This window comes from Larus michahellis, chromosome Z, assembly GCF_964199755.1.
Source record: "Larus michahellis chromosome Z, bLarMic1.1, whole genome shotgun sequence".
NCBI classification, from domain to species: domain Eukaryota; kingdom Metazoa; phylum Chordata; class Aves; order Charadriiformes; family Laridae; genus Larus; species Larus michahellis.
Window position 1 is genome coordinate 45,055,009 of NC_133930.1, and position 25,200 is coordinate 45,080,208.

At 39.7% G+C, this 25,200-nt stretch overlaps 1 protein-coding gene across 4 annotated transcripts in view; it reads right to left on the bottom strand.

The window, feature by feature from the left end:
- Positions 1–25,200, bottom strand: part of PTCH1 (patched 1) — a 75,451-nt gene that overhangs the window by 36,924 nt on the left and 13,327 nt on the right. For all 4 annotated transcript variants that reach the window (XR_012584915.1, XM_074569989.1, XM_074569988.1 and 1 more), the window contains 9 exons: positions 8,434–8,623; positions 7,081–7,150; positions 6,877–6,968; positions 5,228–5,426; positions 4,471–4,592; positions 3,022–3,169; positions 2,097–2,228; positions 1,637–1,792; positions 911–1,009 (listed from right to left, as the gene is read on the bottom strand). Coding sequence is in view for 3 of the 4 variants with exons in the window: in XM_074569989.1 (XP_074426090.1) it covers positions 911–1,009; positions 1,637–1,792; positions 2,097–2,228; positions 3,022–3,169; positions 4,471–4,592; positions 5,228–5,426; positions 6,877–6,968; positions 7,081–7,150; positions 8,434–8,623 (1,208 nt within the window). In the remaining variant the exon portion in view is untranslated. The remainder of the gene's footprint in view (positions 1–910; positions 1,010–1,636; positions 1,793–2,096; positions 2,229–3,021; positions 3,170–4,470; positions 4,593–5,227; positions 5,427–6,876; positions 6,969–7,080; positions 7,151–8,433; positions 8,624–25,200) is intronic.

A 25,200-nucleotide genomic window follows, 5' to 3' on the forward strand; every position in this document is an offset into this window, starting at 1 on the left:
CAACCCAAAACCCAGGGACCATACACAAAAACCACAGAGAAATCAAGATAAACACATGACCCTTTCCCAACCCAACAGGCTATTTTGAAGCATATGGAGGTTATAGTAGAGGGATGTTGTAGTGCCTTCATGCCAAACCAGCTGGAAAGAGCACATGGAAGACATTGCTTGTACAAAACCGAATGTGCAAATATAAATTGCTCTTAAAAGGTTTGTACTTTGGATGTGAAACTTTGGACTGAGGGTAAAAAGGTCAATAAAAGGAAAGGCTCATAAAAGTGGCGACACCTTAGATTTTATAACATTAACATGTTACGCTTTGAAATGTCATCATCAGTTATGAACATTAGAAAAAAAAAACAGAGAAAAATATATAAAATAACTGAAATTTATGGCCATAACAAATAAGTAAAGGTAACAGATGATACAAATAAAAAGAAATGTTTGCTTTCTAAGCTGTCCCCCTCCTCTTCCTTTTTACCTTAAGATTTTTGCATTCTTTCTTTAAAAGCATTCTATCATTTAATTGTCAGACTCATATTTGAGTTTGTTCCTAAATTTACAATTGACTTTCACTGAAATTTGGGCAGTATTTGGATTACGTAAATTAACCTTTATATGACAGCTATAAATTAAAATTTCAAGACAAAATAAATCTAAGATACTATTGGAAAAAAAAAAAAGAAAAAAGAATGTGAACATTCCAAAACATTCTAGGATCACACATATCCCAATCATTTCGTATTTTGAATTCTGGAATAAGAATTTCCAGAACATAAGAAAATCTATTGAGAAAAAAAAAAAGGGGAGGGGTTTCTAATCACTACTAATTAATTCTGGATACAGTTATCTTTTCCTACATGAAGAGACGTTTGTTTTATCTTTCCCCAAATCCCCATTTTGTCATTACCTCAAATGGAATTCTCTTATTCTGCCCTGTTTCACTAAATGCATGTGCCAGAAGGAAAACATCGTCTACACCAACTCCAAGAGCAAGAAAAGGCAAAACCTTGGGGGAGAAACAAAACAAACAAAACCCAAGAAGGTTGTTTTATGATCTGCCATGCAGCTCACCATTAAATGTCTAATTAAAACAACTTTCACATTGCACTGTACATAAATACACGAATAAAATGAAAATCAAAAGGATGCAATACAGCTATTAACTTTTATTCTGGAATGCTGCTGAGGAACTTGCAGTATACCACTTACACATACAAAATCTCACCAAAAGTAATTCCAGTTTTGGATATACAAAGACTATCTGATAATAATTCAAGTTATATTCAAAATATTTTCAGAATTTGAGCATCCTCTTATATTCAGACATAAAGACAAAACCTGCATCTTCTTATGCATAACTGGATGCCTCCCTTACATTGGGACACAGAAAAATCTTATAACCCAGAATCTAGTAATTATAAAAACTACACAGTACCTGCCTTTTTCTTTAACATCATTTGGCAGCGTAATCACTTAATTTTTCACAGCATAAGTTATGAGACAGGAGAAAGGCACGAGTTAAAATGTGGAGCCAAAATACTTTTGCAGCTTTTTTTCCCCGCAAAGATTCAGTTGTGTTCATTTACTAACAGAGTACTTGTAATTTAACAGCAGACTTGTGTCTCCTAAATACCTGAGTTGTGGCAGCATTAAAGGAAATTCCAATCAATGAGCACAGGCCCAATCCTGCAGCCACTGAGAGTGCAACCAACAAGACTCCTGCCAACCCCACGGCACCCTGAGACTTGGCACAGTCCCACCGCAGCATTGTTAAACAGGCGTAGGCAAGCTAAAGCAAAGGGGGAGGGAGGGGGGGGGAAGAGAAGGAGTTGGGGGAAAAAAAGCAAAATATTAGAATGGATCCTTCTCTAAAACTATCTCTCCCCTCCCAAAACACACATTCTTACAACATCTTTAAACAGAACAGACACATCACAGATGCTACACAGAGGAACAGGTGAGAAGCCTGAGGCAAAAGTTTACAAACTGTAGTTTTTACTTTAAATATGCCTAAAATGTTCTGTACTACCGACTGGTACATATTTAAGCCCTGCTCCACTACCAGAGAAAATTAAATATATTTATTTTATTACCATTAGTAAGTAGCCACTAGCTACTCTGATAACACTGACATCAGAAAATGACTTTAGGATGTCATCCAGGGTGGTTGTAGTAAAGGAGAGCACCTTCTGAGTAGAGTTTTGTGCAACACTTTGATGAACAACCTACGAGAAGAAAAATAAAATTTGGTTTGACTGAAGAAAAAAATTATTACCATCTTCTATAGCACACATCTGAAATCAACTACTTTTGCCTTAATGTTCCTGTGAAAGCCCACACCCTACACAGAGATTACGCTGATGCTCACAAATGTATTTGGTAACTACTTCTTGCAAGCTACTGATCATCAGACAAGAATTTGTATCCTTCAGGAAAGGCTACTGCATTCCCAGACCGTTCCAAACGTTTAACTTGAATCCTCTTCCTGTAGCTCCACCATGGATTTGCTACAGTACAAGTTTTGCCTTTAACCCAAGGCCAGCGATCTCTTTGGGCTGCTCCTGTTTCTCCCTGCCTGGCCATTTGCAGAGGTCAGAAGCAGTGAGGCAGAGGTTAGGGCTTGGGACACAGAGGCCAGGCACTGCCATATAGCCTTCCCACCCTGGCTGCCGCTGGGAGAGCAGCCCACGGCTGGCTAACGTTTTCCAGACACCTTTAGGATAACCATGCCAACCAAAAGCTTTTCAATTCCAGCTAGCTCTTCAGTTGTTTCTCAGCCCCAGCAAAGCAAAAATGTCCCAGGCAGCAAAGCGCAAAACCTTCATGGCTTCTCATATGCGAATAACCAAGCAGCTTCTTAATTGAGGGGAAAAAAAAAATCAGCTTAAAAACTATAGGCAATGACTCAGTTCTAGTTTAAGCATCTTCCTTGAGGAAATACTGTAAAAAGCCGTAAAAAGCGGCAGTGGATCTTAGCAGGGCTTTAGAGTATGGTATCTAGGTTATTTTCAACTTTACCTCAACATACATCCTCTGCCAGGCTTCCAGAATTGCTGCTGCCTTATCCTCGTTCCAGTTGATATGTGAAACATATTCATACCCCTTGAAGTGCTCATACATTTGCTTAGGAGTCATTAACTGAAACATGGTTTGCAAAGCTTGGGCACTGTGACATGGAGATAAGGGAGAGGAGGAAGAAGCATAAAATGAGCATTTTCAGGAAATTATTTTTGTGGTATCAAGTCCCAAATTTAGACCCTTATGGGGTTCCTGATTTTATAGGGCACATGTTCATATTAAAATTGAACAGAGTATAATTATTCTACTGCATATCTCGTGCAGCTGTACTGGTCTATGCAGTACTGAGGCTAAATCTGGTTTCACTGAAGCTAAGTGTTTTGCCATTATTTTCAATAGGATTAGTTTCAGGAGCGAGGAATGTAACCCTACAAATCAGTTATAAAGATCATGACTGATAGGCAGATTACGGTAAGGATGCCACAGGAACAGTTTATTTCTATGAAATTTTGTAAACGCTGTTGGCAATTTGTCATTTGAAAACCTTGGTCTTTTTCATTCCTTGGAGAGAAATGCCAGATTAAACTACTGATGCCTGACAAACTGCAAGGAATACACAATGGCGATAACTGTCCATACTGAATTTCCACAGTATGCAACTGTCTCCAACAATTCTAGACGCTTAAGGAACTGTTCTATTTTTCACTAAAAATACATTCTTTGGCTACTTCTTGAAAGACTTATCGTTTACAGTGAATGTAAAAAACTCAAAATTCATATTAAAAGTTCTAGTAAAAGCTCTCTGTATTAAATATGGAAGAATTATGCTTCATTTAGTTTAGTAAGGCCTACGTTTTTCAGGACAGTTCTATTTCACAGGGTTTTTTCCCCCACTGAAGTCCAGTGTTCCATGACTTCTTCAAGAAGTCTGAAACAAAGGGGTTTGTTTTATCACTCAAAACTGCATTCAAGACATAGGGACATAAAAATAGATTTTTTTCTCTATATTGATCCTGAACAAAAAGTTCAGTGCAGATTTTGGAATTCTGAGAGATGTCAAATGAGTGAGTACATTATCCAAATTATGGGTTTTTTCCCCCTTTTTCTTTTGATCATATTTCAAAACACAATCAAAGGTGTTCAGTGCATCAAACATGGTTCAATGCTTTATACATACATTCTAAACAACAAAGTTGCCAGGAAGAAGCTTTCTTTCTGAGCAACATACACTATCATTCTGAAGTCAGAAGTACGAAGCAATGATGCCTCCTTAAATTTAAACAACTGTCTAATCACTCTTTTAAATTCTGTTCTTAAGGCATGTCCTCCTAAACTGGGGTTTGTCATACACATGAAGGGCAGTAGATTTTGCATGATCCTCTCCCTGTGCCCCCAAACCCAAATTCTAACAAAGAAAAACATTGACATTTTCTTTAAATATTTGTTTACCTGACAAGTTTACCAGAACTGTTCTTGACTGTACCACCTACAATCAGCTCCTCCTGCCAATGCATGTATTTCCTTGACAGTCCATAGCATCCACCGCTTAAAACAAGGGCTACATCAAGAGGCTAGAAAAAGTTATAAAGAAGGAATTAATCAGTTCCATAACTTCATACAAACTCATACCCTAATTGAACACCCAGCGTACCAGAATAACAGATGTGAAAGACAATCTAGGAGGTCTACAAAGAGAAATGTGTTCAACAAATCAAGTTGAACCCATCAGCTGGATACTTGTTGACCAGATGGCAATTTCTCCAAAGCCTGATGTGGTTGATAAAGGGACAGACAAACTGGGGTCCGGGACTTCAAATTCCTCACAAAAATCAACAAAATTGGCACTACTTGAAGGAAGGTTTTACTGCGTGGTCTGAGTGTATAGTCCCAGTGTATTCCAGCAGTGGCTATATGTCTGTCTGAGGCACCAGGTTTGCTGAAAAGCCACGTGAACGCAGTGTCACATCCGGACAGTAGCTGACAACTGTACTCTCGCTCTAAATACGTGGGATTAAGCACTGCATCACAGGATAAGGGAAAGTTCGTGACTGTGGGCTAACAGCATGTACAAGAACAGAAAAATTACATCACTCAAGAATATGAGTTATATATTGCTTGGAAGAGAACGGTACCTTCTGTTCTCTCTGACCTCCCCCTCTACCCCAGCCTCCCTTGAAAAGACATGCACAAGGACAAGCAAACTTACTTTGGTGGAATTTTTATTGGGAGCTGTGATTGGGCAATCGGGATCAGCAGGATTCAGGCAGGGTCGATCCATATAACCATGACCAACCTCTGCTTTATTCAGCATTTCTTCCCAGCTCTCCACTTGGTAGTTTATTTTCTTTAACTCTTCTAAGAATTCTAAGGGGTCAAAGTTGATCCACTGCAAAGGAGGCTTCCCTCTGCAAGAGAAACCAGGGGAAAATGACACACACATAAAAAAGACAAAAGAAGTACTGACATAAACATACTTTTAAAATTTGTATTTGCACAAATAATTGAGTTATTTTCTGTTACAAGCTAAAACCTTTTCTGTTAAGGTTGTTTCATAAAATGTAAGGCACGTTTTAATTAGATTTGTTTATGTACTTTTCTTGCAGCTCAGTTGTAATTTTAACAAAAATACTCAGTTCTTACAAAGTTATTGTATAAAACGGAATCACAGATTAAAAATACCTCCATTTACAAGCAAAGCAAAACAAATCATCAAGCACCTAAATAACAAAAAAAGCAGCCAACTGCGGCTTCAAAGAATTAGGGGGGAGGGGAGGGGGAAGAGGAGAGGGGGCTGAGGAAAGAAAGCCTTTCTCATAGTATCAGATTACTTCTTGCTAGTCTAATAATCATCTTGCAAATGTAATCAATCAATATAGTTGATCTTTGTTTATCTATAACAATACTGTGCTCCTTCAAATGCCCTGGCAGCTTGACTATCAACGATCAAGCTTTCCTGCTACCATGGCTGTCACCACTATCACTGTCACATCTCCCACCCCCCACTTCTGAATTTGTGATGTTGACAGACTAGAAAGGCTTTTGGCTGCCTTATTCTGTGGTTCAAACCACACTGTATCTGCTTAACCAGGCTTAAGTCATTATTCCGAATCTCCCAACCAGAAAACACAAACCCCCTTATTTCCCCATCTAAAACTGTACACTAAAGGTTAGAAGATGGCCATTGCAAATTGCTTTTACAGAGACATGCAAACCAGGACAGAAACAATAACTCAAATGCTAACTCTTGCATAATTAACAGAAAATGCCTGCACAGATTAACAATTAACTCTTTAAAGGATTCAGGGCATATAATATCACACTTGTAAACTGTGAGAAACCACCCATAAAAGATACTATACGGTTTCTTTAATGATCTCATAAGCAAAGGATTTGTTCTTTATTCCTTACGATGACTTGAGATTTAACCCAAGACATTTACTTAGGAATAAAGTTCCCAGACGATCTATTATTTTTTTTTATTTTAGGGTTGGTAGGGGGGAGCACAGGACAAAACCAATCCCACCAGAAACAAGTTTATTTTGGGGGGGGGAAGGCACAAAATTCTTAAAGCTTGAATTCAGAACTTACATTTTACTTTGCATGCTACCAGAATGGGGAAAAATAATGTAGGATTTAAATTGATGCCTACAAATCATCTCTCAGAACAAGGAAAATCTTTTGTTCAATGAAAAAAAAAATAATCCACACATATTTTCTGCACAGACACTACACTTCATCTTTTATTTTTCTGTTGAACCAGAATCTGAATAAACAATGGGAACACAACTGAAAAATCGTAGTTACACAGTTAAATCAGTCAGACCAGAAAGTTATAAAAAAAAAAAACATGCTTACAATAGATAGGCAGTTCCTGACTGTAGCTTTGCTCCCTCCCAGAAGCAGTCCAAAGGAGTGATAATTAAGCAAGGATAAAGATATTCTATGATCTGTCAAAATCAGAAAGGGAAAAAACACAGTTACAGTTGAATATAATCAAAGTAGCACAAGCTGAATCACAAGAATACACAAATCTTATAACTAAATGCCTGCTACACATACCTGGTCCATGTAACCTGCTTCTGTGATGAGCTCTCCTGATTTATAACACAAATGTTCCAATTTCCATTGTCTGTAAGAAATAAAAAGAACAAGTATTTTCTTCTTGCACAATTATTGTAAAGTTATTTTAAAATTGCAACTCATATACACATACTGGCCTCAGGCAGCAAATCATTGAGAAAGAACAAATATTGTTCAGCATAGATAATACTACACCTCACCAAAAAAAGCAAAGGCCTTTCTTTTTGTAGTTACAGACTAGGCACTTGTTTCAGTTTTCTCACATTCTCTGTAAAACTCATTAAAAATAATCAAGCTGCTTTTGGATGTACAGGCTAGTCAACACATGTTAAAGGGACAGAAATCCATCGTTTTATAGCTGTTGTGACTTGTGATATCACTCAGTGACACAAATGAGAGAGAAGCCCGCTCTAGCTCAAAGGATTAGAATATTCCCAGCTGACCCACACATGCAGGAGAAAAGAAACCATTAGGATTTCTGCCTTCCTTTTTCAAGTATGGTACAACATCCACTGCCATGACTTCTAACGCCTTAGACAAGGCAGGAGCTACGTAGAAGATCACTGGAGCCTCAGTATTAGTTCACTGAGGCATCAGTTGGATGTGCTGAAAGACAGGGGGCTTCGTGCCTTGCAGGCAGCACCCCTAGGCACATCATGTAAGTAGTAACCCTGGAGGAAGCACTTTAGCAGGACATCTCAGTAGCCCAAAGATGGTACCTTCCTACAGTTATTATTTTCCATTATTATTCCTTTATTATTTTTTTGTTGGACAATACACAACTCCCAACCTTCAGTGTGTGCACACAGACACTCTGATGGCCAACCCTATTATGTCTACGTTAGTAAACAGCTATTATTCCACCCACTGCCACGTCTGCATTTCCCTTTATATCGAAACTATTGGAAGGATAGTAACCTGTGCTGCTCTTCACAGTCATTAGGTACCTCACGATGGTGTCAGCAAGTGATTTCAAACCTAATATGGAAGGATTTTCAATGTTAGGAATCCCATCCATAAGGTCCTATGTTTAAGAGCACAAACATCACTCCTTTACCAAGACAAATGATGAATACTGTAGCACACTGCTTATAGCCCTACACTCTCAGAATCTCTTCCAACAGCACTTTCCCATCTAATTTGTTAAAAGGCAACCTGTCACTGTTATCATGCCACAACATCAAGTATCAGAAACCAGTGACATTCACACCAAAACACAGTCCTAAGGGAAAGGCTCTGAAGTGCTAACCATTTAAAAATACATGGAAGGAAGCATGTGCCCATTTTTCAGCTGTTACAGATGATCAAGAAAACTTTTGCTGTTCCCCTTACCTGTTGTACATATAGACATGTACTCTGCTGGCCTGAAGTGCAGAGTCAAGGTGCTGGCGGAGTGCTTCTGCTGTTAGTACATTAGCACCATCTTCCTGTGGAGTCTGGATCATGAGTTGGGGGTTAAACATGGCCTCTTCTCCAATCTTCTGCCGTGTGTAATTTAACTCCCGACTCACTCGTCCACCAACTGATGGATAAATATCAACAGCTTTGTATTAGTCGGGAACTGCTTATTCTGGATTCACTTGATGAGCACTCTCCAATCAGAAGAACGTGACCATGTGCATGGACTATTCTGTCTCAAACTGATCACAACTAATAACAACTTTATTTTAGTAACACTGCAACAAAAAACATACTCCTTATTAAAATATCACTGCCTCTACTGCACTAAAACATTGATGCGTAAACTGGAGCCTCAGTTTCTTCTACATTATAACCAATATACCATATGCAAAAACTGAAAAAAGAAAGACGAAAAACCTTTTCCTCACAGACCAGACCAAATACTATGTTACAATTTCTTACACTTGTATAAACAGTCTGCTCCAATAGCACATTTCAAGATAAATGGCTTTAATTTACACTCTTCTCCTAAATAATTTGGCAAAGGCAGAAGAAGAATGTTTCTCTTCAGTTAAAAAAAGGGAGGAGTGAAAGACTAAGTGAGCCCGAGTACTTCTTTCAGCCTTAAATAAGAAAGAAAAAAAATCAAGTTCACATAGAGATGCAGTTTTGAGTGCAGCAGAAAGAACTGTCCCACAGGTAATTTACCCCAGTGGGTCCAGTACCTGCATAACATGCTGTGATACAGGAGATCATTCACGCGCGACATCTGTTTTTAAACCCACATGAGCTCCATATTAAAATATGGTTAAAAAAAAAAAAGAAACAAGAAAAAGGCAAAGGGAGACTGCAAAGTTGACGGGCTCTAGAGGGAGCCATATGCAATTTGCCTTGCCAGAAAATATTACGTAAGAATGGAAAATTATCTTCCCTCTTACAAAAAGCATTCAGCTAGAGTTCATATACTTTATATAACCTCCCCTGTAGTCTCTCTAGCAAATGCTTGTGGGAGGCGGGGTCAATTAATTCAGTCCATTAGCTGAATCAAGACCACATCCAGATGAGGGGGACAAGAATACCACCAACATGTTGTTTCCATCCCTTACAATTTATTACCTTTATTGCTCTGCTAAATCCAAGCAACAGACCTGGTCTAATTTGTTACATTTTTTTCAGTCCTAGTCAGCTTGGCACTGGTGATCTGAATTACTGCCAAAGTTCAGTTCTGCAACAGTGCGAACAGAAATTAGTCATGTACGTCTATCTCTTCCTAGGCCGTGTAACGGAAGACTGATCTGTAACCAGTTGGCAGTGTGGGAGATGACATTCCCAAGCCTGAACAGGGACATACTTTTTCAATCACCTGGGCCCTCAACCCACCCGTAACCTCCTTCGGGCTACGAGGACCACCAGGCAAGAAGCTGGGCCCCTGCATGGATAAAGCTGTCAGAATGAGACCCGCAACAATTAAACCCTACAGTCATTCTGGCATGAAGCATTGCTTAATTTCTAGTTCAAGAATTCTTTGAAGAAATAAATGTCTCCACAAAGCACTCCATTTTTTCAGCCTGTGACATGTGGCATTACCTCCTTCACACCAAGTAACAGCGACCAGCTCACAGTAAGAAAAAAATAAAAATCAAAGTACAACTTCCTTACATAGCGTCCCTTTATAACTTCTTTATATCCCTCTTATTACAGTGAGAGATCATATAATCATTGAGACTGCATATGCATGATAACAAAAAGCTATTGTTAATTTTTATCAAGAATTAAACCCTAAAAATACTTTCACCCATCAGGCTTATGTTCATGCTCACTGTTGCCTTTTTCCATCAACCAATAGTCTATCACACGCTAATAAATTTTCCTTTATCTTACAGGAATATGGGATGGGAGTAAGGGAGCAGAGTTAACATAATATGTTTGTCTTCAAACCAGAGCTTTCTTTTGCAGTCCTTTACATTCCAAGTGCTTCCAAAGACAAAATGTCTGTCTCCTCCTTTTGTGTCTCGATGCCAGACAAGACAATAAAGCCCCAATTCTGTGAGGGCTGTGGAGTCTACCATCAACTTCTACTCCTGGTGCTATATTCTCTTCTATTCCACCCATACATTCCTTTTGAATTTAACCAGGACTTGAACCAACAAATCATACTTCATGCAAGACAAAGGGTGGCATTCCTATCTCTCCTGAAAGTGACCAACTGTTTACTATCAACAGAAATGACTGCTTCCTAATCAAGGTCCTGTCAAACCACATTAACTTCACTGAACAAGGCAGATTTAGCTAATCAAAATTGCATCACACAAGCCAGTCATGAGAACAGAAGCTGTTTTTTTCCCTCTTTAACATTCAAAACAGGAATAGCAAAACCACCCAAGAAGGCGTGCGCGTGTTCCAGAACCCAGCAGCAGATCCACTCCGCATTCTTTTTAAGGCATTACGCCATTTAATTATTTCTTTGATACGTCGATTATGTACATTTCATCAGCCAAAAAGAATAAAGATAACTCCACAGGCGAATGTAGATACTATACAACATAACACTCAGGTACAAAGAAACAATAAATCTAGATTGCAGAGGAAAATTCTGACTGGCAAAATCAGATTATGTGAAAACATATGGACAGACTAGAAGCAAGTGGATATATCACTGGCCTTTCAACAGTATTTGTTGAAAGTAAGAAGTAACAAAGAACAAAATGGAAGGCAAAAAAAGAAATTTAACAAGTTTCTACCAGTTATGTTTTCATTTACTTAAATCGAAAGTTTGCAAAGATCACAGAGGCTGCCAGAGATCTTAAGGCTCCACAATCAGTACAAACAGCTGAATACGCACTTCTTTAAAATCAAGCGCTCTTGTTACCTTCCTCCCCCTCCCCCCAACTATCCAGAGCTGGTGCAAAAACCTAGGAGAGAAACCACTAAACCACTAAAAATGTCATTGAAATGTGCCTGAAGCCTCTGGCCGTACTGCGTTGAAGATATGCAATACTGTGCTCAACACTTGCACGCCCTGCAGAAAGTCATTCCTTACATCTGTAAGAAAAAAAACCAAAACAAACACCATATATTATAGTCATCATAGGATTTCCACACTGTAAGACAGATGATGTAATGGCAAATATGACCAGTGAACAAAATAGTGGTGTTTTGTGGTTTTCCTTCATGGACTCCTGTTGTCTTATATTTGGTGACAACAACATTTTACACTGAAAATGCTACTGTATCTATAGCATACGTACCAATACTTCCCATTTTATTCCGTATCAAAGACAGACAGAACTGCTTCGCTTTAATATCCTGGTGACAAAGTCCACACATCACTCTTCTTTTTTGGTATATCAAAAGCCACTTGATGGCATTCGAGTCCTTTATCACATGATTCATTATGATTTAGTGCCTAGACGCCAAGTTGGTGGCACAAATTCCCACAAGCCAAAATGCCAATTTAAATTACAGATCGGTACATTGTCTCATGGCCAGTGGTAACACAATGCAGCAGTTTGTACACCATCCTTCCATCAGCACCATCAGATTCTGGGTGTCTGCCTACCAGAAAAGAGATACTATGCCATCTGTACAATTTAGCTAACATTTTTTTTTAAAAAAAGGATGAAAAAAATCACGACAAAGTAATAACACCAGTGTCCTGGCACCATTTCTCACTTATCAGTTGCTAATTCTCAAGAATGTGTTGGAAGGCCAGTGTTCAACATGAGACAGTTTTACGGACAGCATCTTTGTTGCTGAGTATTAGTTCTTGTTAAAAACCTGTTTTTTTCCAGAGAAGAGGAAAGTGTCTTCTTCTCCCCCTCCCTGACATCCACAGGCTTCCTTCTTAGCTCTTCACCAGAACACATGAGATCTGCCTTGAGCAATACCATGAAATACACTGCTGCTCTTCCTGAGCATCCCCACCAACTTGAACAGAAGCTGGCGAAGGTACTAAATTCTTTGCCCTTCTGAAGGGCCTGAAGAGAGCAGTAATTGTCAGTATGGATGCTGAGTTGCTAAGAACTGTGTAAGGACCACCATGTCTCCCTCCCCCAAGAGCAATGAACAGCTGCCAGGTGGTAACAAGTTTTAGTCATCCTTAACTTGAGGCAGACCTGAACCCATGACCTATAGGTGAAAGGCTGTAGATCCCATTACCAAGCACTGGGGTCACAGTCCCAGTGTTTCAGTCATCACACATTAAAATGCTTCAGTGCATCTTAAGTGGGAAGCACCCAGAAAAACAAAACTTGCTTGCCTCTAGTGTACATTTGCACAACACTGATGCACCTTCCAATGACATAAGAGTGAAACTGTATTTGTTTTCATTGGCATGATTTCTGACAGATTTCCTTCCACTGACTTACTAACAGTTTCGAAGTTATGGGTCATTTAGCTCATGTGCTCATTTCCAGTGCGAATGTCACTGTCTTACCTACACCTTTCTCACAATTAGCATTCAAAATGTAGATGTCATTACATTAATATGCTTATAAAGAACTCTGGAATCCACCACTGGGAACTGCAGTCCCTTCCACACTGAGCAGTCTCAGGAGTAAGTCCGACCTCTGCTATGCTAAGGGATCAATCCTAAATCAAGCAATGAGTGATAGCCAAAAATCACTGCTTGTTAATTTACTGTCCAGTTGCTCAAAAGGCATGAAATATTTCTTTTTCAGAATATCTTACAATGTTCCAGTTCAGGTTACTGGAATTGCCTGAGGTTTTATTTTTTTCTGGCATGAACACTACCTCTGTTAACCATTCAATAGTTACCTTATGCACAACTGTGCAACAAGCAGCTTAGTAGACAGCAAGCTCCCTCTAAAAAAGAACATTCCTGAGAGCCAAACACTTGGGATAAAAATGCTTGCCTACCAATGTGGAGGACAGACTTTGAGAAACCAAAGCCAAGATTTACAGAAATACCTACTGGTTTTGAAGACTAAGTTCTTCTGTGACAAGCTTGAGGTGTGTGAACGGAGCAAAATTTTCTGAAGAACCTCCCTTCTGAAGACTATAGGCCTTAACGTGTTTCCACTTGAGCACTTGTTGGGGGGCAGATGCACTTCTGCTTTGTTCGAGCAACACCATCTTTTTCATTTTTCCAGGACTATAAATGTGTATCATTAGAGCAATCCAGACCAGCTTTTGACAGTGCCAACTCAAAGCAATAAAATCATACCTCTAAAAGTCATGGACACCTCACATAAACAATGTTTTCATTTCATCCCTCTGAAAGATGCTGACCCTTTTTGATAAACCACAGCATAGGCCAGTACCCCTTACAATGCTTACATTACAGCCTGCACAATAGCCAACGCAGGCAACCTCTGCAATTTGCAATACCTGTTATCAGCACAACAGGAACCAAAGAGAAACAGAAAATAAAAACCCTTCATGATTCAGTAACCATATAAAAAACAAAGACTGAGAATAACATCCCAGTGTGTTCACCTGAGATTCAACCTTCGCAGCTGTGTGCATAGAAAGACAAGAACAGCTCAGACTTGCAAGGAGACCAGAGAGCCCCTTGCTATGCAATGCGCTCCACCCATGGAGAGTGCTGGGGAAGGCTGCAGGTTCCCTCCCTTCTCACTCTTCAGCACCCTCTCTCTGCCGGGATGGGAACCAGGAAGGATCCTTTTCTTCATACCTCTCTCCCTGGCATCCTACATAGCCTATCTCCCTCAACTTTGGCTGCTGTTAAGGGCTTGCTTCTACTCTGCTTCCTCATGTAGCCTCTCCTTCTGCTGTTCCCACGTTTATCTGTATTACATGTGTATACAGGTTTTACTCAAAAACTACAAAATGAAACTAGTTTTGGTCCACTACAATGATACGCAGGTAAAGTCAGCCCAGCCACAGCTTCCCCTCCCTTTTCTAATTGCATATGAAGATTACAAGCATTCACACCTGCCACACAGCAAAAGACTAATGACACCAATGATGATTTCCATTTTTACTGATAAAGGACCACAGACCTCGTGAGAACAAAACATAACAGCCAAGTACTACTCACACAGGATCAAAACCTCCTATAAAGAAACTGAGATAAAGAGTTGAAGTTCTCTGGCAGATATGAAGATTACCCTGCCTCTTACTGGGCACAGAAAAATAATGGCCTTTTGATTTAAAGCTTCCTGTTGCTCTCTAGGGAGTTCTGTCTTCATGTTCTCTCGGATGTTTGAGCTTGTCTGTGCTGCTCTTTGTCAGGAACAGAATACAGTTTTTCTGCACACAGACAGTATTAGCTAGCATCCTGACAGAAGAGCGGGGAAGACAGCACATTCCTCAGAATTATCATCCTCTAGACCTGACTGGTAGAGTACAGGGGTAAAACTGCTGGGAGGAAGTCCAAAACACTTTAATTGAAATTTAAGTTTAGTCAGTACAAGAAATGAGACTGGCTGGCACGTTCACTTCTTTAAACTTTTAAAATGCTGTCTGCTTTTAAACTCAGAACTGCTGTTGGCTTACATGGTTGACCTCTGAATTTATTCATTACTGACTGCAAGACATGATCATATATATTTCATGTATCTGATACTCTAATGATGCTAAGAATGTAAACCCATCAGGATTACATTATAAAAAAGTTTTGGCTACCTGCAATGATTTTTTTCTGCTCATGTATTTAACTATGGAAAATAAAGACTTCATGGGGAGTGACTGAAATTAAGCTACCAAAAAAAAAAAAAATCCGTTGAGAAATGATGAGTTTACAAGAGCTAGAACACAGTGGTAAGCAATCAGCATCTTAAAGAGATTACATGGTCATTCAATAGGCTGTGCAACAGATCAATGAAAAATTACAATCTTTATCATGTAATTAGACATGATCTGTGCCAGCACTGGACTACAGGCAGTCAAAAACTCCATGCTGTGTCTTAGGTTATCTCACATGGAACTTACTCTGCTGGTGACGGTTGTGTCTGCCCATGTCAAGGCAGTCTGTGCTCTACCATCTCCCTTTCCCCTACCATCTCCCTTCCCAACATCCAGGCAGCCACTCTACACTTCTCCTTCTCCCCCACTGTAATGTCCAGCAAAAGGACACTGTCTGTCTAGAATATTATCACATCCGAATGTGAAGATTTAAATGACGTCAATCCCTTTTTAGCTCCACTGGCTTCTAGGAAAATACAGAAGCAATCTCAACCTTTTCCGTCACACTGAGAACTAGGTAACACCAGGTTCTTTGGTTCTGCTTAAAAAAAGAAAGAAAAATAAAAAAAAAAAAAGAAAAGGGAAAGAAAGCAAAGATAAAAGGCTGTGGCCTACAAATGCAAAAAAAAGTTACCAAAAAAACCCAACCCCAAAGCACTTCAAAAGGATGCTTTTTATCTCGCAACCCATCATATGATATGAGTTAAGTTTCTGCTCACACATGCTGGGGATGACTCCAGTGTTGCTGTTACAAATTTCATTAACGCTGACATGATTATGAATAGCAAAAATAAAAACACACATCAAAGATGGCTTTTCATTCTGTCACAGTTTGACAAAGTTTAGAGCTGTGACAAGGACACAAAGCTGTCTGCATACTCAGGAAGACAGCCCAACAACAGCTGCCTCTGCTTGTAGTGGAAAACCTTCTCTGCAATTTTAAGAGCTAAAACCTTTTCTTTCTAAAAATCAAATAAAAGCTCATTTTACATGTATGCATCTGTATTGCCCATAGGCAGAAAAACATTATTTATGATTGGGTAAAATAGATTGTTAAAAAAGTAGACATTTTTTGATGGATTTCTTGCTTGGTGCCCCTCTGGGTTGAAAAACTGGAAAAGTGCAGCAAAGAAAAACAAACAAAAATGAATAAATTGAAGACTACAAACTGAAAAAAACAAAACATGCAAGCAGCTTTGAAATGTACAATAATATGCAAAACTGGTACACACAACTCAAACTTTCCAATTAAACATAAAACGCAGTAGCTGCTTACTGAGCTGCGACACATGCCCTTGGTAACAGGATATGAGCTGTTCACCTCTGGGTCACTGGTTCTAATCCAGCCAGGAACAATAGTGACCACAAGTTGTTTACCATCTGACAGCTGTTTGCTAGCTTATGTAAAATGAGTTGGTGGTCTCAGTCCATTTCCTAGCAGGCAGGTGTCCAGATTATAGAAAACCACTGCCACAATTGGCATCCTTGTTGACCATCCTGACAAAGAGACTGTGGAATGAATGGGCATGGAGAGCAAACTATCCTTTCTTCCAACGACATGGTCCCTTCAGGTCAGAGCTAAGCCACAGCCTTTGGTGGAGAAGCCCAACTATTGAATTTTCTGGATGAAGTGGCAAAGGAACAAAGGACTCTAGACTCTGCTTTTTCCTAGAAATCAAGAAGATGGCCTAGAGTGAGCACAGGCAGCTAATACAGCAGCTCTCCAACAGTTTATGGTCATGTAACCATTTACACCTGCTGAGAAGCAAAGCTGAATCTTTATTTTTCGGTAATTTAAGAAAACACTTGAGCACACTTCGTAACAGGGGAAAATCCTCAATTATACATGGAAGTAACTAGATTTCCAGGAGTTCTGCTGAGAAGGGTATAAGGGGCTTCAAGGTCTAAACCTAAGGATTTCAAAACAGCTGAATATAATTGTTTTAAGTTACTTAAACTTGAATAAGAGCTTCTGCTGGGTAATATGTTAAAAACAATTTGCTGTGTTGTTCCACAGCAGTCAGCTTTCCTCTAGGCCCAACTTTTCATTTAACCTCTCAGTGCCCTTTCCTCAAATATGTAATTGTTTTCCTGTGTGGTTAAAAGCAGCATTTTTAAGTCTTTTCATCTGTACTCCTGGGATAGCACAAATTTTGTCTCTACATGGAGTAGCACAAAATTTGAATGCAATTTTTTTAAGGGAGCAGCAAACAGCAATAAAAAAAACCATCCAGAACCTTTTAGGGGATACTGTTTCCTAAATATTGCTTTGAGGAGACAGTGAAACTAACGTATAGAAAAATGAAAGGAATGAACATGTTATGAAACAGGGTACAGTTTCTTTCAAGTATTCTCTACCAGCTGCTTGCTGAACCATCTGTTGTTGCCTAAGCAGCTTCCTTCTGAATGGCTTTGCACTGAAGCAGAACTGCTCTCACTGTTGGACACAATCAGGTCAGGTCAGCACTCCCCCCAGCACCGAACCTGCTGCCTGTCACAGCTCCCCCCACCTCGATATTTCTTACTGGCCACCAGCTCCCAAGACAGTACTGCATCTGTCAGGAGGCCCATTTTTCATAGTTTGCTTGCTATTCACACCAAGCAGTAAAGACCGCATTTCATTTTGTGCGGGATGCAATCAGAGATTCCCGTCAGATACTCCGAGAGGGTGACCATATGGCCAAGTTTATTCTGAAGCAGAAAAGGCTGGGAAAGAATGCTAAACAAATGACCAAACACACCCCACAACACAACCTTTATTTTCCATTTTTGGCTACTCCGATCACGCAGGTAATTTCACTTCGTTACCAAGCCCACCAGACTGCAACAATGGTCCGTTCTCCCTTTGAACCAGCAACTATGGGAGGCTGCCAAGACACACGGCAGGCTCTACCAGACCCCACTGTCAGCCGGCACCTCCTCAGTTTCCCCCCGCAGCCGCCACCGGTGCCTTCAACCCCGGGCACAACAGGAACCCCCTCCCCGCGCAAGGGCAGCCCCCGGCCCCCAGGACCAGCCGGCACCGCACCACCGTCCCGCTGCATTTCCAAGGCCGCCCCTTCCTGCTGCATCTGCACAGGGAAACACACATCGCTGGGAGCCACTTTCATGATTTTGTTGCAAGCGGGATTAGCTGGATTAGGGGCTGATTCATAAGGACCCCCTGCGGCTGTGAGGAAGTTTCATCACAAGGTCAGTGTGGTGTGAACTATATTCTGTCAACACCACCACTCCTTATAGCCAACTACAAAAAATACAAAAGGCAGGGGGGGCCGGGGGGGGTAGGAATTGCAAGTGAAATATATGAATGAACAGTTTATGGCAACAAAGAGATTTACAGATTTCCCCATCAGCTGCTTAAAAAGATGTGTACCCTTCAACGCTGTGCTCCTTTAAAAGAATAAACCTGTATTAGTCATTTTTAATTTATAAAGAATTTGGTGGTTTAGGAGGTGGGAGGAACCTGGGGAATAAGTGTAGCAACCCACACACAAAACCACAGAGGAAATTTTGGCACTTAGTCTAAAACCAGTCATGCAGCTCAAAGATTGTTGCACTGTTGAGATTTTATTACATGTAACACTGTCACCTTCAAGACTATTTAATTCCTAGCCCCCTAAGTGCAGTAAGTAACAGAGACATTAAAAAAAAAAAAAGTGGGTTGGAATGCAGAAAGGAGATGGTGAATTAAAGTTTTTTGGTTTTGCTCCTTAAACCATAATTATCAACCTCATACTTCCCCCCTCAAAGATCGCCCTCACCCCATCGTAATGACATCGCTCTAAGACAGCAACATTTTTGTAGCCAGCATGATACAAAATAAAATCTATAGTGAAAGAGGGGGACTTTTGTTTCGCATGTGTGTGTGTGTAGTTTTTTGGGTTTGGGGTTTTTTTGGTTTTACACTTTTTTTTTTTTTAAGAGCAGTCCCTCTTGCACAGAACCAGGCTGTTCAATCAAAGCCTTATCTGTTATATTTCTGTCCGTCTTTCTCCTCTGTTTAGCGCATTCACCAACAAGAGAAAAGGGGGTAGAGCAATGGAGGCTTTGACCTGCAGCTGTAACACAATACTTTCGCACAGCCCTGTCGACCCCTGACATAAATTTTACACCGCAGCTGGCATTTACACACTTAACATTACCATATGTATAGCCTACTCTGTGCTAATTATGCTAATCACCTGTCTAACTCTCTGCTGCGAAAAATGGTTGTATTTAGCAGTCCACTGCCTACCAATACAGCTTACTGTGTGGCTGAAATGTACATTCAGACGGCTCTGAATGGCAAGATTTTTCCACGTTGCTGGCTTCATTCAGGCCACAGAAAAATTTATTCAAGTCAACTGGTTTCGGTCCGCAACAAAAAAGTTACGAGAAAAAAGTGAGTGTGTTCCTGCCCTAACATTCTAAGTCTGCTTGCAAGCAAAATGATAAATCAATTGGTGTGGGAAACAAAAAGGGAGAAAGATTTCTTTTGCAAGCCATGTGAAACTGTAGCCTATTTAAAAAAAAAAAAAAAAAAGAGGAAAAAAAGAAAAAAAAGAATAAAAAAGGTCATCCTATTTCCCCAAATCTCTAGAAAGAGCAGTTAATAGATGTTTACGCCTGATCACAACTCTTTTAAGTTGATAGCTTTTATCTACAGTTGGAAGTCATACTAAACATGGTTTAGTTTTGTTTCTTGATCTTAATAATTTGCACCAGAATATCATATTTTCTATTATCCACCACTTAACCAGCCTCAGCTTCTAAACAGCAAGGGTTTCTTTTCTGAGTATGGGAAACCACTCGAAGTCAGTAGAATAAGACTGGTGTAAATAAATCAGAATCAGACCTGTATCGAGAGGCAAATAAGATAAATGCACAGGAAATACCCATTAGGAAAACTGGTACAAGAAAGTATCTTCTTCAAATATCTGTATACTTTTTTTTACCATTACAGACAAGGTAACTCAGGAAGAAAAATTTAAAGTGGTAATGGATAGGGGTTTTTTTTTTTAATGTTATCGTAATGTTAGCAGGAAGAGAGAGGTTTAAATGAGTTCCTAAAGCTTATTTTTCTTCTGGTTATCTCACTGAGGAGATTACACTGAGATCTGCATTGGAATTACATTCCTGTAGCTATTTAAACACAGTTTATCACATACAAATAAGTCGCTATATAACCCCTTTCCCCTCTGCACACACCTAAGGAAGCTATGGCAATTCACAGATTTGCCAGATAACCCAAACGTAAATCTGATTACTGCATCACCCTTGGCAATTTCCTTTCAGGTCAGATTTGTGGAATCTCCTTTCAGCTAGTTTTAAGTGTTACGAAATGACACGTTCGTACACAAAATGGAAAAATGTGCAAATAAACCTCCTGTATCCACGGCCGCATCTGAAGAAGATAAGCACATTGCAAAGTAAGTCATTGTTAATATACAGCAAAGGCTATTTAATTAAAAACAAGAACAGCTCAGCAATGTTTATCCTCAGAAGGTACGGTAACATACCCAGTTTTTCCATTACACAGCATGAGGTCGAGAAGAACTCTATGCTTCTGCCTTCCCTACTTCCCATCCTTTGTCCACTCTGCTTCCATGTGCACGAGACTGCTGTTCACAATAAGGTAAAGTAACAGGTTTTGCCTGTCAGCAATGGCCTTTACTTTAGTATTTTACTCATTACATGCCCATTTGACTAAATTAAGCAGCCTCAGCCAAGACACATCTTACTTTCTAGCATCTCAGTTTCAATTATTATCTGCCAGTCTAAAGCACTAATTTATCTGTTTTCTTTCAGCTCCAAAATACTGGTTGTGCAGCCAAAAACACAAATAACACTACAACTACTGTGCTTATTTCAGAGCATGTGGATTTTTCCCTTTTCTTCTCTTTTTTTTTTTTTTTTTTTTAACTAGGAGGTGGACCACCCTGCTCTCATGGCACAGAACACTATTTACATTGCAATACTTGACTGTGTAATACATCTGGCATTTTTGGGCAGGATTCCTGAGCTAGGGGCCAGAAGCCCTTAAGCAATGATTTAAGGGGGGAAAAAAATCATACAACTTGACTTAACAGTGCTCATTTCTACTTTGCTGCACTTAGTTTTTGGTTACTGACTGAAAAGCAAAAATGCATCGAACTGGTAAACAAGAGAAGGCTGTTTCTTTTAATTTATCTCACTGTTAGTAAATGGAGACTGTATTACAGTTTAAGGGATCAGTTCCAACTTCAGGTATATGACTGTAGAACACTGCACATGTGCCTTAAAAACATCAGCTTTTTCTTGCACATGAACAAAATACAGATGTTTCAAATATACAATGATTACTTGTATATTTGAAGCTGGAATTAAGTTCAGTACAATTCTCTAAAGGAGCAGCACCTTTGCAGAAAGAATCAGGTTATGGTTCTGCCCATTCCCGTACCTCTTATATATTTTGCTCAAGCACTGAAATAACTAAGTTTTCCAAAACCAAGCAGAACTTAAAGCCAAGACATTCATTCTAAAAACCAAAATTAAAATTCTACACACATCAAAACATCTATATGGTCAGCAGTTTCCATAAAGGGCTTTTTTTACCTCATGAAACTACAACTTCTGCCAAATTCAGGATGTTTATAGAAACTGAGGTGACACTGAATGAAAATAACAAGAGAAAAGACAGTAACGAGTAAATTGAATTTACAGATATTAAACTAAAGTTCATACAGAAAAAAGGAATTAAGAAAAAATATTTGATTTTAAATTCTGAATTCAAAGTTACTCCTTGCAGCTCCACTCTATTTCTAGTACAAAGTAAAATGAAAAATTTTCCAAGTCAAAGCCACTCAATTAACAGCAAGGATGAATATTGTTTATCCTGTCCAGTATTCATCAGTCATATTTAGCACAGTCTAAGTGGATATTAAAATACCACAGATCATGCAAAACAGGGGCAAAACATTTTCCTGTTCTCCTTGATTCATAGGCACAGAAATAAAGTGGCCACTATAAGACAGCATGCATTTTCAGCGCAGAAATCATACTTTAAAGCACTGAGTTTCCTGTCATGAGGCACCATCTTGGGAATATCATGCTCCAGTAAAGCATCAACAGTAGAAAACCATATAGTTTCTGAAAGTTGTGTATCTTTTTATCTTTCTGAACTCTGACAGGGAACTACCCTAACTTACTGTAGAACTGCCACTTAGCCCTTAAGGAGCTTTACTGATTTCTTCAGGTTTTCCCAGGTAGACTAACTCACAAACATAAATGGGGAAAGCCCCCCTGCATAATACAAAGAAGGAGAGACTATAGAAATGAGAAGAACCAAAGGCGTACTGAAGATAAGTGATTGAGAAAATATATGTAACTGTATATATAGATATATATATAACTGTAGATATAAAGAAGAATGAACTTCTTCGTAAAATTCTGTACTCTGGCTGCTGCTAAACTCCAAAAAGAACAGTCAGAACTCTGTATGTCCATGCCATCATCTGTAAAGAGAAAAAAGCACTGTGCAAAGGCTGGAAGACTAAATTCAATATACAGGAGAAAATGCCTGACAGGGAACAGCCCCACAAGGTCTATTAACCAAAACACTGTTTTAACCAATCAGAATATTCTTAAAAAGCTAGCTGTGGGGCAGCAAACTTTACAAGCATGGTTTTACCTGAGTGCTCATAGGTTGATGTGCGTAATTCACTGTTAAGTTAAAAGGATTGTGCATAAAAGTCCATGACTGTCAAAAGGAGAGCAAGTTCCATTAGACACCAAAGTGAAAGCACTTGCAGACACATTAAAACTAGCATCCTAGTGGACACAGCTCCAACAGGTCATAGGGAGGTCAGCTTTGAAGGAGAAATCCAAATGAAATATAAACATGGCATTGTGGAAACCAGACAAATCTCCCATAGCTTTGTCCAGCCAGCACTAATCTAGGCATCAGCTGTGGTGCATAATCTAAACAAAGGGATCAGTCGGTTCATACATCTGGAAGCTGTCATATTTTGGAGCCTTCTAACAGTTATGTGTAACTGAAACATCCACTTGCATGCAACAGCCTTTAAATTTGTTGAGCAGTCAGGAACTGTTACACGCATACACTATGTAGTATTACTACTTTCTGGGGAACCACCACAAATGCTACTTAATAACAGGGCTTGGACCACCTCTTCCTACGGAAAAAATAAATCATGAAAATACATGGAGTCAGGGTGAGGAGCTAGAATTTTCCTTAATGCATTCTCTGTTGAAAGCAAGTTTGAGTACTCATGGCTTTTAGAGTTCATTCTTGTCTGAAACCAGTGTCTGCTGAGGAATAATGAGAAAAGGCGGCCCATTCCCCAAAAAAAAGAAAAAGAAAAAAAAGAAAAAGAGAGTCCACTTAGTAGGTAACAGCAGCTGGTAATAGACCTCAGACTACTCACTACCACCTCTACACAGCACCACAACTCCAGCAGCAGCCAGCCCTGCAGCTGAGCTAGCTCTTCTGCTTACCTACATTATCCCTGTTCCTGCTCAGCAATAGTGTCATGAAGACCAAAACCAAAGCAATATTGCTATCAACTGTTCTGCTTCACTCCAGGATTTCTGTACCGAAATCTCTAACCTCTCCAGAACTACCAAAATGCCTTCACACCCTGTTTGCAAGCAGCAACATCCCCAGAGTGCAAGATGACAGTCAAAGCTCAGAAGAGAGGAAGAGGGGAATGGTGCTGCGAGGCCCTGCCCTGTTTAAATATACGTTTCAACAGAGAAGGAAACAGACCCTTCCAAACAAGGATCTGTAGGGCACAGACACTGGCAACAGTGTTTTAAGTTTGGAAGATTAATTTTCTGCAGCCTTGAGTAAATTAAACGCCTCCTAAATCTGAAAGGCAGAAGGACCCGTGCAAACAGGCACTTAGAGCCTAGGCGGGTGCCAGTTCTACAGGAGATCCTCCCTTTGCCCTTCCCAGAAGAGGTAGAGCAGGGGCACGCTGTTAGTGTGCTGCAGCTTTTTACATGGCAAAGGCCTGGCTACACTAAAGTCATTCCAAGTTCTGCCACTACATTCATTCATTAAGCGCAGGATTTCACCCTTTACCTTCTCAATGGCCATGTATAATACCTTCATTAAAACTCTTACAGAAGAAAAAGGAATTTTAAACAGTGAAGCTGGAGGGTTTTTTTGAATGTATGAACTTTTCAGCAAGGAGCACCAACTCAGAGCAGTGATGCGGACACCTGTCAAGATCAAACTGTGAACAGAGACCACCAGTGATTTTGAATTTAATAGCAGGTCCCTGAAAGATAATAATCCAAAACCCACACCCATATAACTAAAACCTTTAAACATCTTTTCTTAACAACTTTCAATACACAGAAACAGAGGGAGTTCAAATTCACAGGAATGTAACATCTACTGTCCCAATGTTTTTATCCACAAACATCATGTAAAGCTTAAATATTAGAATTTGATGTTTTTTTCAAAACTGAAGCATGGACTGAAATACTCTTCCGTTTTGACCAGTAAACGTTAAGAAGACCATGTCGCCCAGATGACCATCCTTCAGCCATCATGTGGAAACAGCACTCCTACTTTCACATTTGAGAAACCACATAATGAATAATCATACTTAATGCAAACAAAACAGTGGACTGGGAAATTTTCCATATAGGCACCTTCTAATGAACTTCCATTACATACTGAGGGACACAACACAGTGCAAGTCAGTATTCAGAAGTAAGCAAGCTCTTATGTCACTGATCTATGTGAAACTAATGGATCTGGTGATGTGATCAACGACAGCCCCCCAGACTGTCACACAGCCTACCAACACCCCACCTCAGATTCACCAGCAGAGTAACTTCTGCTCTTCTGCCATCTACGCTGTGTCAATGTGGTGATACAGGTGCAAGCACATCTAAAACAGTACTACTCCGCGGCTGTGCACAAATATGCACGTTTGTGGGTGAAGGGAATTATACCCGACGGGTCAATTCCTGCTAACTGTATTCAAACCAAACACGTTATTCCAGCCCAATCGCATAAATTTGTCTCCTTGAAAC